The 15,819-nt window shown below is 34.9% G+C and overlaps 1 protein-coding gene across 4 annotated transcripts in view; it reads left to right on the top strand.

Moving 5' to 3' along the window:
* Positions 1-15,819, top strand: part of Tbc1d4 (TBC1 domain family member 4) — a 174,426-nt gene that overhangs the window by 132,832 nt on the left and 25,775 nt on the right. For 2 of the 4 annotated variants that reach the window (XM_047552686.1, XM_047552688.1), the window contains exons 9-12: positions 2,115-2,189; positions 3,492-3,718; positions 5,732-5,896; positions 15,516-15,676. In XM_047552686.1, coding sequence (XP_047408642.1) covers positions 2,115-2,189; positions 3,492-3,718; positions 5,732-5,896; positions 15,516-15,676 — 628 coding nt within the window. The remainder of the gene's footprint in view (positions 1-2,114; positions 2,190-3,491; positions 3,719-5,731; positions 5,897-15,515; positions 15,677-15,819) is intronic. The other 2 variants (XM_047552689.1, XM_047552690.1) reach the window with 1 other exon arrangement.

The raw sequence follows: 15,819 nt of genomic DNA, 5'->3' as shown, positions 1-15,819 counted from the left end.
GAAAGAGAACATGCCTACAGGAAATTTTCAAAGATAGAATTTAAAAATTTTTTGGAGCTAATGAACATGAGTTTCCAGATTTAATAGGCTGAGAGAGTGCACATTAGAACAGCTGAACAAAAGTCATGCCAAGGCACGTCATTGTGAAATTTAGAATACTCAAGGGTAAACTTAGATTCTGTTCCAAAAAGAAATAGCAGGGCATACACACAGGCTCTAGATTGACAAAGATATTAGATCTCTGAACTGAAGGACACTTGAGCAATACTAACATGTTATAAAGGAAAGTTTCCAACCAGAATTATGTATTCAACCAAATGGTTAATGAAATATAAGCATAGAATAATGACATTCACAGACATGTAAATTAAAATTATCTCCCAGTCTCCCTTTTCTCATGAAACACCTGGAGAATGTCCTCCACCTAAATGAGGAAGTAAACTGAAAAAGAGAAAGATATGAACTCAAGGAGACAGAAATTCCAACATGGAGGGTAAGAGTAGATTTCTACATTGATAGTGAAGAAAATGCTCAGAAGATCTGTACCGCAGGGCCAGATTGTGGCAAGAAGATGGATCTCTTTAATAACTAGCTCAAAGATAAAAAAGATCGTATAATTAATGAATTGTGTGGTGGTTGATCATATCCTGATCTGTTGGAGAGTTTTACAATAAATTCATGATTTCTGAGCAGTCATTAGCTCCATGAGAAAGAAAGTGTATAAGACATGAGATGTAATCAAATGTAATTGCAGTAAATATGTAGCTTAGCTGCAAACAGTATTTAAAAAGTCATAATAAGCACAAATTACGAATTTAACTGATATTTGTGTTGTAACTCTATTAAGGGAATAGGGCAAGAAAGAAATTGTTTGTGTGTGTGTGTGAGAGAGAGAGTGTCAGTGGAGAGTGGATAGGGAATGAAGAGTACTAAAGTCTCATCAATACATAGTGCCTGAAGTGGGAAGACTCAGGAATAGTATTATGAACTGAATGTCAGAAGCATCAGTATAAATAATTTTAAGATTTGCTTTGGGGAGTGGGATTCAAAGTGTGGAGAAGTGGTAGGTGACCTCCATTTTTTAATACAAGCTACACAATTTGACTTTTGAAACTTTGGGCAGATATTACTTTGATTAAAAATTAAAACAAAATTTAGTCTTCTCCATCCCCCAAATTAAACTGAAGTATGTGTGGAGACCCTTTAAAATTGTGAAGCACCATGCAGATGTTGTGCATGCTTTTATTTTGTAGTCACTGTCACATCAACCTGGCTTGTACTTCCCAGTCATTCCTGTAAGAACTTTTCCATGTGTCCTAGGATTTTGTAGAACTCCTCAGTTTGTGCTGTGTCTTTTAAGACCTCCTGAATAATGAGGCTCTTAACCTGCCTTTGTATTCTCTTTCCTTCATTAGTTAGCTGCAGTTTCTTCCTATGTAAAGTGAGGGGATGAGACAAAATGATCTGTTAGGTCTCGTTTTAGATCGCCTTTGAAATCCACACCAAAGGATCATACAGAAAGATCAAGAATCAGTTCACCAGTATTGAAGCTGACTGATATCTAACCTTCTGGAATAAAATGACTTACCAAAGTAGTTTTGCATTATGGGAAAATGAGTAAAGCAAAATTAATAAATTTTAGAAACACTTTCTCTGTTTTTTTTTTTTTTTTTAAACCTGTTATAATATCCTATAATGTGGTGTTTGATGTCTGTAACACGTGGTGTGAACGTTGTATGTATTGAACTTGATCTTTGTAACTTTTCTGGTTTGATTTGCTGTATCCTCTACATATGTGTTTATCTGTATGAGAAGCAGAATTACAGGAGTTCTCACTCGTCTCATCGATGAATGATGTTTAACCTTATAACCCAAAAACTTCAAACAGCTTGATCTGAGTATCCTGTTATCTAACAGTTGACTCAGAAATAATGGAAATGGGGACTGTTTCTGTTTATTCTGCCATCATGGATGTTAAAACAGCTAAAAAGTTTGAGATAACCCTAAGGGATCAACTTAATGCTCACATGGAGAGGCAGCCTCAAATTGCCTTCTGTAGTTTTGAAATAAAAATATAAACTGTATAAGGAGTTACTTTTATTCTCTTCACTCAGGGAGCTAACAGGATGAGAGGTCGGCTTGGAAGTATGGACAGCTTTGAGCGGTCTAACAGTCTTGCTTCGGAGAAGGTATCTAATCTGATCTCCTTTGTTCACTACAAATTGCATTTTAGCAAAAACCAACACGGATATCACAATATGCATGCCTAATTATTTTATTATGAGTTCTTTATGGCTTTTGAAAAATGAATATGAGGTTTTGTTGTTTTAAATAAGTAGGTCCTTGCTGTTAACATGCTGATCTTCATTCAGTGAAGGGACACATGCATCTCTTGCAGGTTATGTCCTCACAGGCTTGTCGCTGTTTGTAGGTAGTTTGCTTTGGAGGACAGTGTTCGAGCAACTATTGGTCAGAGCCATAGAAAACCAGCCATTTAATTGCTATACTTCTCCAGTGATTTTTTTTTTTTTTGGTTATGTTGTTCTCTTCCCATATTACCTTTTTCCTCATATTTTATCATTTCAGCTGCAAATTTAGCCTCTGCTCTACCCCATAGATAACTCCCAGCAGGTTTGGTTTCCTGTTTCCTGTATTGTGTAACATGTAACCTGAGGCATAGGCAACCTTTTTTTAATGGAGAAATGTTTAAATATTTTTATTAAACTTTTTGTTGATGGAGTTGGGGACTTAGTCTGGCTACATGTGACTCTATTATCCCTAACCCGTGTTTCTCAAGTGAAACATTTTTACAGTGGTGGCTGTTCTGGGAAGTCTGCATACCTGACTGAATTGAAAGATTTATGGTATCTATTCATGCAATAGGAGATGCATTCCAACACAGCTCACTTTTCTTTCATTTCCTGTTTTTCGTGTCTTTTAAAAGACATTTATCTCAGGGAACATGTAGTTGGATAGAAACATCTAGAGTGAAGGAAGATACCAGGCTTTATTTTATTTTCCCGGAGGCTTTGCCATGAGACTTGGACACTAAGGCATTGTGATATCATTTTGACAGTCCAGGAAGCATGCAGCGATATGCCACGGAAATTTGGAGATGGGTTAACACAGACTCCACCCTCATTTGGTCATGGTCTCTTTTCATCTCCCCAACAACAGTGAGAAAAAAAAAAAAAAAAAAGCACAGTAGCTATAGCATTTTACCACAGCGTCAGGGGAAAGAATACCTTTTCTTATCTCTTTCACTTTCTGGCCTATCTTACGGATGCTGTCTTACAGCTGCTTATCAGAAGTGGGCTGTGCTGTGGCGAGACTGATTAGCCTTCACCAGGAATTGAGTAAAAGGAAAAAAAAAATAGTTTTGTCATGACTCAGGAGGAAGATGAGGCACCCTGTCACCATTGAGCCCTGGGCTTCGGCAGGTCCACTTCGAACCTTGTAGGAAAGAGAGACCTCTTGTGCTTGTGTTTCAGGACTATTCGCCAGGCGACTCTCCTCCAGGGACACCACCAGCCTCCCCTCTGTCCTCTGCTTGGCAAGCGTTCCCGGAGGAGGATTCTGACTCCCCACAGTTCCGAAGACGGGCACACACGTTCAGCCACCCTCCTTCAAGCACAAAGAGAAAGCTGAATTTGCAGAATGGAAGGACTCATGGGATGCGCTCCCCTCTGCTGAGGCAGAGCTCCAGCGAGCAGTGCAGGTAAGCCAGGCCTCTCCCCGCAGTGCGAAATCAAATTCCCACGTCACCCTGTATTGGTCACTGTGGAGTCAGGGTGGATTGTGACTCCATGCTGTAGCCAACATTTTAGTTTTTAGGAAGAACATAAAAATAAACTCAGTGATTAAGGGAAGTGGGTCAAGGTCAAAGTGCATCCATAGAGAAGAGTTAATGCATTTTGGATGAAAACTTTTTTTCCCCACGAAAGTAGAGAAAAAAAGATATCACGCAGTTGTTTTGTCTGAAAACTTACTGGCAACACTTACTACTCAATGTCTTCTTAACGATGGCTGTAAAGAAGCAAAATCAGCAAATTTGAAAATAACAAAGCAGTAGAATTTCCTGTTGGCCTACAGTAAAATTCCAGGTTTTAAAAAAAGTCACCTAAGTTACCTTCATACGTGAGATGATACTTGACTGTATTTTACTATGTGATAATGCTAAATATAAAAATTACTAGAAATTTTATCTATAAAGAGGACTAAATATACCCTGATTATAGTTGGTGTCCATTAGAAATTATCTTATGTTTATTATTCATTAAAATTATTTATAATTTATTATTATTAAATTATTAAAATTAATTTATTAATTATTTATGATTTATTATTATTAAATTATTAAAAATAATTTAATAAATTACTTGTTGTTTGGTAAGATATAGTAAAAGGAATAAACCTAGAAATGATTCTATTTCTTGTAGGGCCTAGATCTAAATTATACCTTAGAAATAATTTAGTTTCTCTTCTTCACCTGTGAGTTTGACACAAAAAAGAAGGTTGGTTGTCAGTCGGAGAAAAAATAAAAACAAAACTTGAAGTAAAAATTCCAGTAAAGGCCTAATACTTGATATCAAATGTTATCAAATTTACTAACAGTCTTTTAAGATTACAGTTTTACTCCCATTTTCTGAATGATTTTGAAATCTACAATTAGGTATTTATGGTATGAAAAAACATTTTTCTTCAGATTGTTTTGTGCGTGAAGGAGATTAAGTATTTGTTGGCGACCATGATTTAAAAAAAAAAGGATTATTTATAATTTTATATTTACCCAACATGGTAAATCTCTCTTTTTCCCCAGGAATAATTACTTTTAAAAATGTTATTGTATTTTTTTTATACCTTTATTTTATTTATTTATTTTTATGTGGTGCTGAGGATCAAACCCAGTGCCTCACACATGCTAGGCAAGTGCTCTACCACTGAGCCACAACCCAGTCCCAGGAACAATCACTTTTAAGAATTAAAACTATCAGTTATTTTAGACTGTAAATGGTATTTCAGTTCTTCCCCCATGTTTTTGTACATTTTGTAATGTATAAGTTCAAATAATTTCTATCAGTATAAAATATGTCATTTATGTCCTTATAAAAACTTGCCACACAAATTATCATCTGTAAAAGGAAAAAGAGCTGTGTGGGAGACTTAAGGCTCTGGATTAAACCATGGTGGCACCATTTCACAGGCTTCACGCAGCCGATAATGTTTGTTAAGCCAGATGTATTATGGTGACTTCCAACAAGCAAACATGTTGCTGTCAAAGTTAGTTAGAAGGGTTTATGTTCTTTAAAATAGTCTTGAACTGCTCATAGTCAGTTTTTCCTTCTGGACCTTGTTTTCCTGTAATTATTTGTGCTTTCCTAGTTTTTCCCTTTGAAGTATCTTTTGCATGTAAACACAAGCACTTTTTATCCTAAAATTGTTAAGAATTTTTAAAGAGATAAACACAGATGGATAGAGATACTGCATAGACGAGGAATTCCACTTGTGAAAGAGTGACAGTTCAGACTTGGTTACCTCAACAGAGAACTGCATGCTTTTTCTTTTTTCTTTCTTTCTTTCTTTTTTTTTTTTTGAGTATAAGATTCAGCCCTGAGCCTTTAAAGGAAAGGTTAAATTACTAGCAAGAACCTGTTTATATGCTTTTTCATAGTGAATGAAGATTTTGCTAAAATATAAATTAAGACAAATTTGCTGTATTTTCTGTACTCAGCATTCTTCCACCAGTTCGACGCATGCACAAGGAGAATAATTCTTCCTCCAGTCTTCCAAGTCTTCACACTTCCTTCTCTGCCCCTTCCTTCACTGCCCCCTCTTTCCTGAAAAACTTTTACCAGAATTCAGGTAGACTGTCCCCACAATATGAAAATGAAATCAGGTGAGATCAGTGTCCTCTGTTTGCAAAGCAAAATTTTCTGCAGTGATATACTGATAAGTTACTAAAAAGTGGCTGATTAATTTTGGAGTGACATTTATGCATCCTTCTGTGTGCTTGTTCTAATCTGTTTCTAATATTGTTGACTTTAATTCCAGTTAATTTTATTAAGAAAGCTTTTAAAATGAATTGTTTCAGATCTTTTTATGACATGATTGTCTTTTTGAATTAATTTTTTTTTTGTATTATTTATTTCTTTGCCATGGAGCCCAGAGTCTAAACTTGGTATCGTTTGGAGTAAGACCTGGCACTAAAACATACTAAGTAAACCTGCCCCAATCATGCCTTTTTTTTTTAAGCTTCTCTGGATATTTTATGGAACCCAAAACCCACTGATTATAACAACTATACTAACGGTTTAAATAAAGTATGTCTTAATTTCTTAAGTATGTAAAAATATTTCCAAGGTACTTTTTTGATTTTTCAATGACAAACTTAATTTTCTGAGTCTTAATGTACATCAAATAAATGGGTACAGGATCATGTTGATATCAACTCTAATGAGTTAGCATAAGGGATCTCTTGAATCTTGTGGCTATTCTATTTTGTTTCATTTTTGTCCCCAGTAGGGAAAACGTGTAGCCTGTTAAAAGTTTTGCTTGTCCTTTTAGCTATGCAAAATTAGATGTAGTTATTCTTGGAGAAGTGCCTCTTTTTAAAATGGAAATTATACATGAAATTATACCAGTCATTCGAATTCTTAGTGAAGTGTTGCACAGCTCTGGAATGTGGTGGGCTAAGCTGGTACCCTTTAAAGAAGTTATTGTTGGCCTAAGAAGTCTGTGACATGCATTCCTTTTGGTCTAGTTTAACTCCCATATTTTTATTGATGTATAGTATTCTGTTTAATGCACCACAGTTATCTACCCTCTTGCTGATGACATTTGGGTTTGCTTCTAGTTGTTTGATAATTGACAATTTTTGTGGTCAAGGAGAGGAATGCATGTTTCAGGCAGACTTTGTGCCACTAAAATCTTCTTGAATATTCTTTTGGCCTATTTTATTTTAGATTTAGGATATTCTAAAAATTAGCACTATAACTAGATAACCCTCATTAGCTAGTTAAGTTAGGCTAATACTTGAGTTATTTCCAAGTATCTTTTAACATAAGTGCCAATTTTTTCACTCTAAGAAATATAATTAATATTGGATTATATAATTATGATTCTGAATTTTGCTCTGAATTAATACAGAGAGATATTCAAATGCTGAATCTGATTTTCAGTGAAGAAAGTAGATGAAATATTTTATTTTAAAAAGTTTTCAGGGACAGCCTTGTGGGAGAAGTTGCAAAGGAAGGTAGTCACAAAAAGTAGTCTAAATATATATGGAATATACAGTGGACTTAGAGAATCAAGACTGTACGTGCATAAAAGTATCAGTTTGTCTTATCTCTATAATACTGCCTTCTAATAAGAATGCAGCACTTTGAATCAAAGCTTGTTTTAGTTTTTTATTGTTATACTAGTTAGAGTGAGCATAGGGAGAATCCCAGTTTCTTTCCTAAACAATTAGAGATAGCCATTGAAAAGGTCAGAGGTTGACTATAAATAGGATGTAGAGTACAAAAGAAGTGGCTTATTTTAAAAAAGGTTGCTTATATTGTTTAATAAGGTTATGTGTTGTTTTTAGGAATTTCTGCTTAGATCTGTGTAGTATTATAGCTACTAGTGTCTCAGAGTCCTTGATACCTCCTCCAAACCGAAGGATTTAGTTTTAGGTTCACCTTTTGGTAGCTACATTGTTTGAAGGGTTGTATTTAAAATACAGAGAACTTTTCAATTTGCAGGATCTAAAAATCACTGTTTTCGGCACTATTAAATGTTTTTCTTGGTTATGAGAAATTCTAAAAACCAGAGAGTAGTTTTTTTTTTTTTTTTTTACACTTTTCTATATTCTTTTAGTTTGACAGCATAGAATCAATAGGCCAAAAGTATACTTTTAAAAATAAAAACTTTTCCTTGAAAAGTGCACTGATCGTAAGTATACAGCTCAGTGGATCATCACAGAGTATACAGCACTAAGTCACCTCTGCCTGGGCAATAAGTGGAAAGTTGCCAGTGCCCCGTGCTACTCTCTTCTTCCCATCCTATCAGCCCCATGCTGGCCTCATATCATAGGTTAGTTTTGACTGGTTTTGAGTGTTATATAAGTGGGATGATACAGCATCTGCTCCTTTTATATTTGGCTTCTTTCACTGACTTTAGGTTGTGAGATTCATTCCTATTTTTATGTGTACTTTATTCATTTTTAATACTATAGAGTATTTCATTTACTAGATCACAATTTATTTATGCTCTTTTGAATGGACATTTGGTTGTTTCTAGGCTTTTGCTTTGGAAAAGAGTTCTGCCTTGACTATTATCTACATATCATTAGTTGTATATATGCATTATTGGTGAGTACCTACCCAGTAGTAAAGTTATTGGACAAAATGCAGATTATTTTAACTAGTAAGTGACTTAGACATAAATTCACTAGTTGCAATCTTGGAGAGAGTTGTTTTGTGTTTGTACTTTGAAATAATTTCAAATTTATAGAGAAGTTGCAAAAATAGAGGACTCCTTTTAATCCTTTATCTAGATTAATCTGTTTTGATATTTTGCTACATTTCTGAATCATTCTCTTTGTCTATGTACATATCTATTTCTGTGTTATGTGCATATACATATTTCTTCATTCTGCGTTATTTGTGAATAGGTTGCATGTCATGTCCTTTACTCTTAATACTTGAGGGTGTATTTCCCAAAGATATTCAAGAGCTTGGTTTGGTCCAGTGGTTTCTGAACTGTGCATCTCACATTGCCACTTGTTTCAAGAGAACATCATGTATACAGATTACCATGATTTCTGGAACTATTCAGAATGAGGGAAGGAGGTTCATACTTGTAATTACCAATTGTAATTTTCTTGTCACTTGGTACCTAATATCTTTTTGGTTGGATAAAACGGATCTCTAACATGCATAACCAGGAAGGGAATAGTATAGGGTAGGATGTGGGCTAACAATACTATTACTTTTTAAAAAGAATATTTATTTGTAATTTTAAATTCAAGTTAGGCATACTTCTTCAGGACCACTGTCCTGAATTACTGCTGAGAAAAAGGAACAAAGGTCTTTTTAATATCATGGTTTGTTGGCTAGTAGATTAATTTGCACAAAATTAAAATGATTAAGGAAAGGGAATAAGTACATTTTTTGTTTTATCAGACTTTGAATTCATTTTTGAAAATTTAACACTTCACCATTCAGTGGTTAAATTATAATTGTGTATGATGGTATATTTTTGTGATACATATATCCTTTCTATCAACAGGCATTTTTATTACTCCTTATAACTGCTTCTGAGGTTTTAAGCTGATATTTAAAAAATCATTTGTATTGAAGTTCATTGGTCAAAAGTAAATGATAGTTTTTAAAAAAGCGACAGTAATTACTCTCATTTACTTATAAAACTTTCATGAGAAAATAAGATTTTTTGCTGATGAAGTGCTTGTGGTATGGTTTTGGTTTTATAGTTTTCTTGTATTCATTGATAAAAGTAGTCCAACTGTCCATTATGGTTCATTGTTGAAGTAATCTTGTTGATGACTTAAGGAAATGCATTTTTATTCTATGTCCTGATCTTGGGCATATATCTCTCTGCTAATACTTTCCTTGTTTTCCTGTTGTACTAGACAGGACACTGCTTCAGAATCAAGGTGATTAGAGATTACATATTTTCTTTTATAAAATTTACAGATTCTCCTACTGAATGTCATCATTAGTCCAAGGAGCAGTGTTGGTTTTCTCCTGAATGCATGCTGTCATCCTGGGTGCTAAGTCTACATAGAAGGGAACGTGTGATCTTGGTATAATCAAAGGTCACAAATCACTGTATAAAGTGTGTGGATTGCAAGCAGAAATCCTGTTTCTACTTTATTCCATGTTGAAATTTCCTTAGAACTGGGCTGTGGCCTTCAATCAAAGCCTAATCTTAATTTTAAAGTAATAAAATTTTAGTTGGGAGACACATGTTGTCTATATAAGGAGTTTCTTCCAAGTCCCAAGAAGATGCAGAAATGAGCATCCTAAAGAATCTGGTTTTCACGTGAAGAGGAGTATTAATTTTTTTGTATTCCTTTTAATTTCTGTGACTGTGAGATACTGCTAAAGCCTTGTGGATGTCCATTGATCCAGACACAGGAAAACTTCTCATTCCTTATTATGAATACCTCACCATACCTTAGTGACAGCTTTTCCTTGGATTCCCCTGCACTCTGTGCAAAATGTCCAGAAACACTGCTCAACAACTTAGCTGCAAACATTTATGTGCTTTGTTCCTGTTTCTACACTTTGCCTATATCACAAGCCTCATGAGAAACATGTGTCCATCTTTTTATTTGGGGCCACTAACTTTTAGATTTCTTGGTAGCTGCAGTAAAAACATAGTATTATAGATTGTGCTAGAATGAACCATCAAGGAGAGAAAAATCCTCAGAGAACTATTTTGGTCATCTTGCTAAGACAAAAATTGATTTTTTTTTTTTTTTGAGACTTTTAATTGACTTATACATTTTTTTTCCCTTTTTTTTTTTTTTTGGTGGTTGGATATGTGACCATTTAAAGTACTTTTTATCTGTTTTCAAAAGTCTAGTAGAGATGTTTGTTTTGTTTTGTACCCTTTTAGATTCTACCATGGGCATAACACTAGATTCATTTACTACTTTTAGAGATGGTCTGGCCTATAGTTTCCTTATTTTACACATGGTTAGATTGAGCCCCACAGAGGTTTCCTATTTGGTGGGTATCATTTTCTTTATCTTAAGTTATGAGGATGTAAATAAACATATGTACCACACAGAGATGTTTTAAATTCTGATGTGCAAAGCATTTTTTAAGTATCTGCATTCAGTGTGTAGAGTTTAGGAAATAAAACTCTTTGTTCTCCTCCCTCTTTTTTCCTACGCATTGTTCCACTGACTAATCTATCTCTTTTGACTCACAGCTCAGATACCACTTACTGATTTCCACTAGACTGGTTCAATCTCAGTGTTATTTAATTAGTAAAGATTTTCCATAGGCTGACAGATGTGTACCTAGTTGAAAAACAGAACTTATATATAAACTCTTAACTGCACCTGAGGCAATTATGAGTTAAATTGTACTGTGATCCTGTGGAATAAAACTAAAAAAATTTTTACCAGTATGTTATTCTATGCAGGCTTGAAGGCATGGACAAAGAAAGCTTCTTCAGCTTTCTATTAAATAGTTGCTATCAGATTAATCACATTTTGTTCTGTCTTGAGTTGTAATGAACTGTAATCCAGCTAGATTTAGCTAGTGTGTAGTCATTTATTTGGGCTTTGTGATGCTGGTAGTTTAAGTTTGGTGCTCGGGAGTTGGGTAGTGGGGTAGGAGGCCGTCTGCTGCGCAGCAGAATACATCTGTAAAACTGGTAGAAGAATTGATCTTTACACAGAATGTATCTGTGTTGGCCTAGTAGGAAAGTGACTGTTAAAATACCTTCATCAGGTACGATGTTCAGTGAGTTGATTCCTATCAAAGCAGGCACATGTGCATTAAAAGTTCTGTTAACTTGAGAAGTATGTTAACAGTTGATGCAATGAAGATTACAACTGTTCAAGGACATATTCAGAAGTCATCTTGTAACTTTAGGGAGTTCTTATTTTATCCATAACTTTCAATAGATGCAAAATGTTCTTCTCAGCCTACACAATGATAATGTATAATGTGGGTTATTTTCTCCCTTTGTAAAGCCCATATTTGTGTTCATGGATTGTGGTTCTCAGTTAATTGACAAACAGTAGTAGGAAGTACATATAGAATACACCAACACAGAACTGGGTGAGAATTCTCCAAGTTGTTCTTTCTTCCTAGTTATTCATTTTTTATATCATTAATTTCTGCTAGAGGAAATATTGGCACAGAGGACTTTTCCTGAATATGTTTTTTTTTGAGAAGCAGTTTAATAATATACATGTTTATACTTTAAAGCACAGATGAAGGAGGCAAAAGATTATATGGAAAAATAAGGGAATGTCTATGATTTGTTTCATTACTTCAAAAATGTAAAGATGATTAAAAAAGCAATATATGTATATTCTATATTAAGCTGTTTTGTTTAAAATCAAGAATATACCTTATGAATTGCGTTTATTTCAAAGCAAAGTAACAGAAGTGAGATGTTATACAAATAAAGCACCTAATAGTGCTTTGAATTTAGTTCTCAGCTGAAATAGATCATTCCATTAAAAAGTGAAAAAATTTATCCAACCAAGAGACTTATTGTTGATTAGAGACTAATTTTTTTCCACCCCAAATACACAGAAACCTGGGGGTCCTGGCAGTTTTATTTTTATGTTCTGTAGAGTTTTGCAGGAACTAATGCAGAGTATTTACACTGGTGTTATAAAGCACAGTGCCTCAATTTTGGATTCTGGATTGCCTGGTTTTGAGTCCTGGCTCCATTGCTTATCATTTGTGTGACTGTGGGCAAGTTACCTAGATTCTTTCTACCGCAGGTTTCTTACCCAAAATGGGAAGAGTAATAACACCTACCCTGGATAGTTGCTGTGAGGACAAAATTAATTCATACTTGTAAGATGATTACAAGCCTGCCATTATTACTATTACAGTAGACACCATGTTGTTGTCTTCATATGTTCACTCAGAAAGTAGACATTATACTTGACCTCCATGCTAAGTTTAATTAAAGAAGTTAAAGTGAAAATGAATGTTGTAGCAAAATAGAGAAATAAAAGCAAAAGAAATATCACCTCCCAGTGTAGTTTCCAAGTCGAGACTCAGGAATTTCAATGCACAGTGTTTCATATGGTTTTGATTCTTGAAATTGCCACCTTCAGAGTGTCAGATTGTCAGCTACATCCATGAGCAGCTGTCAGTTGCACGTGAGCATGACTAACTGAAACCTTATCTGGAACCTGAATTTCTAATACATGTCTCCTCTTATGAAATGGAGCGGATTAGCTTTTACCGATTTGTGCAATCAAGCTACTTTTTGAGGATGTAGATTTTTAGTACAAGATAGGATCAATGATATGTTATGTAAGTTCCCCTTCTTGGTGTATTATTGTCTTTTATTTTGACTACTAATTTTTGGCTATTACTGGTTATTAAGTTCCAGACATGGGTAGAAAGTTTTTCATTTAGTAGTTTATTCAAATTACAGGTTTAAAAATTTAGAAGTCATGCAATTTTTAAATATGTAGGAGTGGGCTAATGTCAGGGTAATTTTTGCAACTAGTTTATAACATATTCCTCCCAAAGCTTGAATTTTGCAGGCAGTAATGAAACTGAGATGGGTACTGCTCACTTTTATTTTGAGTACTTTCTAGACACTTAATGTATCATAACAAGTGAATTTTTTTTAAAAAAAGGATGTTTTCATTTCAGCATAAAAATATGAACATTTCAGAATCCTTTCATTTGATTTACTCTGGTTTTGTTTATTAGAGCTACTAGAAAATCAGGAGAAATGAATACTTGTAGAACATTTACCCTGTGAGGCATTGAAATAGGTACTTTAACAAAAGTATTTCATTTATATTGCAAAGCATAAATTATAAATTTGAAGCCCTCCTATAGGGAAGGAACTATACTTGCTAGGAAAAAAAGGTACTTTTTGTTGTTGATTAACAGTCTTGTCATTTTCTATTCTAACAATGCCATCAACAGCTCAGTCTGTACTTTTGGGAAACAGTTACTAGAACTTTCTGCCATAAAGATTTAAAGTCATGACTACTAATAAATTAAGAAGGTAAATCTCTGCCAGTATTTTTTCCTCCATTTTACCTAAGCTTCTGAGTTAATATTTCATATGGTTGTATAAAACATTAATTTATTCAAGGGTTATTTCTTGAGTGCTTACTGTTTATTACAGTAGGAGCTAGCAATTTACCCCTCAACTGGGTATTTAGCAAATAATTCAGGTCTGATACTGGTACAAATGTTAAGATATAGAGTACTCTAAGAGATTTATCAAGATGTACCCATTATATAGAGAACATTTGAATTCAGAATAAGAAATATTTGAATTACAGTTTTCCAAAGGAGAAGTAAAGGTATATCTATTTATTTAGCATAGTAGGGAGTTTTGAACCTTGGACACCTAATAAGGTTATAATTTTATGTAGGATACATAACGTGACTATATTGAAATGTATGCCTCAACTACTTCCTAAAATAGCATAATACAACATGGCACTTGCTATCTGCATATCAGCTCATAGGTATGTCCATTTCTTACCCTTAGTTTAGCTAAAGTAATATTTCTAGGAAGATAGATCCCAGATTGGAAATAACTGAACTGCCTGATAACTGTAAGTATGAATACACAGAGTGAATAAAAATGTAACAGGCAGGTACAGAATTGTTCTCTTTTATTAATTGCCTCAGCACTGTTGAGTTCCTCTCAGTGTCTGAGAGACCTGTGGCTTTTCTAGCTGGGTTTCATTTCTGTCCTGAGTTCTGAACTTCTTGATTTCACCCAAAGTTCCATACCTTTCATTTGTGGGTATCACCATTTAAAAATGTTGTTATCTTCATCATTCTCTTAGGAGAACTTAAAGACTATGAAATTATAGAAAAGTAATATGTTCCTACCATAAACAGCTCCAATGATTGTGTGGTCTTCTAGTTACAGAATTGGTCTCAAAAGTAACTTTGAGTCATTTTGACCTTTTATTGCAGATAGACCTCATGTAACCCAAAGTGGACTTTCTTAGGAAATGAAAGACTTAGAGCAGCCTAGTATTTTCTCATGGGAGTTTCACAAAGCACTGAAATAGATCAATGTGAGACCCCCACATCCAGAAGAAGAAGTTGGGAATCAGGAGTCAATTACTTGAACTCCAGTTCTCCCGGAGGACTCTGACAGTAGAATTTCTATATACTATTTTCCTGATGGACAGTCAAAATGTATGCCAGTCTTAAAGGAGACCTGCTGTAAAGAAATCTGGTTAATATTTTAAAAATTGTATCCTATTTCATATTATTTGACTCTAATTTTTTTTTTTTTTAACTCTACCACAGTGATCCCAAGGCTTCCCATTCTGCCTGTATTCAGGTTATTTTCTGCCATGATCCAGCCATCAGTAGCTAACAATTTGTAGGTAGATCTTAATTCTGTATGAGCTATAGCAAAACCTTTTTCAGAGCATCTTATGAAATATCTAGATTGTTTAGAATAAACTATTGATTTAATTTCTTTGGCAAAACATGAGTTCATTACTTAAGCATCCCTTACGGCCCTGTATTAAGTACTTCTGTTCCTCAAATGACAGGCAGGACTGGTTGGCTAGTAAGGAATGAGTAGAAACAGGTGAGCTTCTCATGACCCGGCTGTGCCTGGATTGCAGTTTTCCCAGGACGCGCTGGCCTGGGTGACCAGTGTGCTCATGTGACGTTGCTCCATGGTGCCTGCGCTCCTGCTTGCACGCGGCAGAAATCGTGAATGGCTTGTGCTACCTGCCATTTCATTGCGAAGTACCGTGTTATGCAGCTTTCCTTACAAATTTGATATTTACTGACTTTCCACAGTGATGGAGAAGGGAGGAAAAGGACCTCATCCACCTGCAGCAATGAGTCCCTAAACGCTGGAGGAACCCCGGTCACACCTCGCAGGATCTCCTGGCGGCAGCGCATTTTCCTTCGCGTTGCATCGCCCATGAACAAATCTCCCTCTGCAATGCAGCAACAAGGTCTGTGTGTAATTACTGAGGAGTTTCTCCTGTGAGTGCTGTGAATTTCGGAAGGCAGTGGAAGTGCTTTGTGTATAAAGAGATTTAAGAGTTTCAAGTGGAGACATAACTTCTGTATCTGATAGTCAGGGATCATCACAACC

Source organism: Sciurus carolinensis, chromosome 5, assembly GCF_902686445.1.
Source record: "Sciurus carolinensis chromosome 5, mSciCar1.2, whole genome shotgun sequence".
NCBI lineage: Eukaryota > Metazoa > Chordata > Mammalia > Rodentia > Sciuridae > Sciurus > Sciurus carolinensis.
The sequence above is the reverse complement of the archived record's forward strand: the minus strand, read 5'-3'. Positions and strand labels throughout refer to the sequence as shown.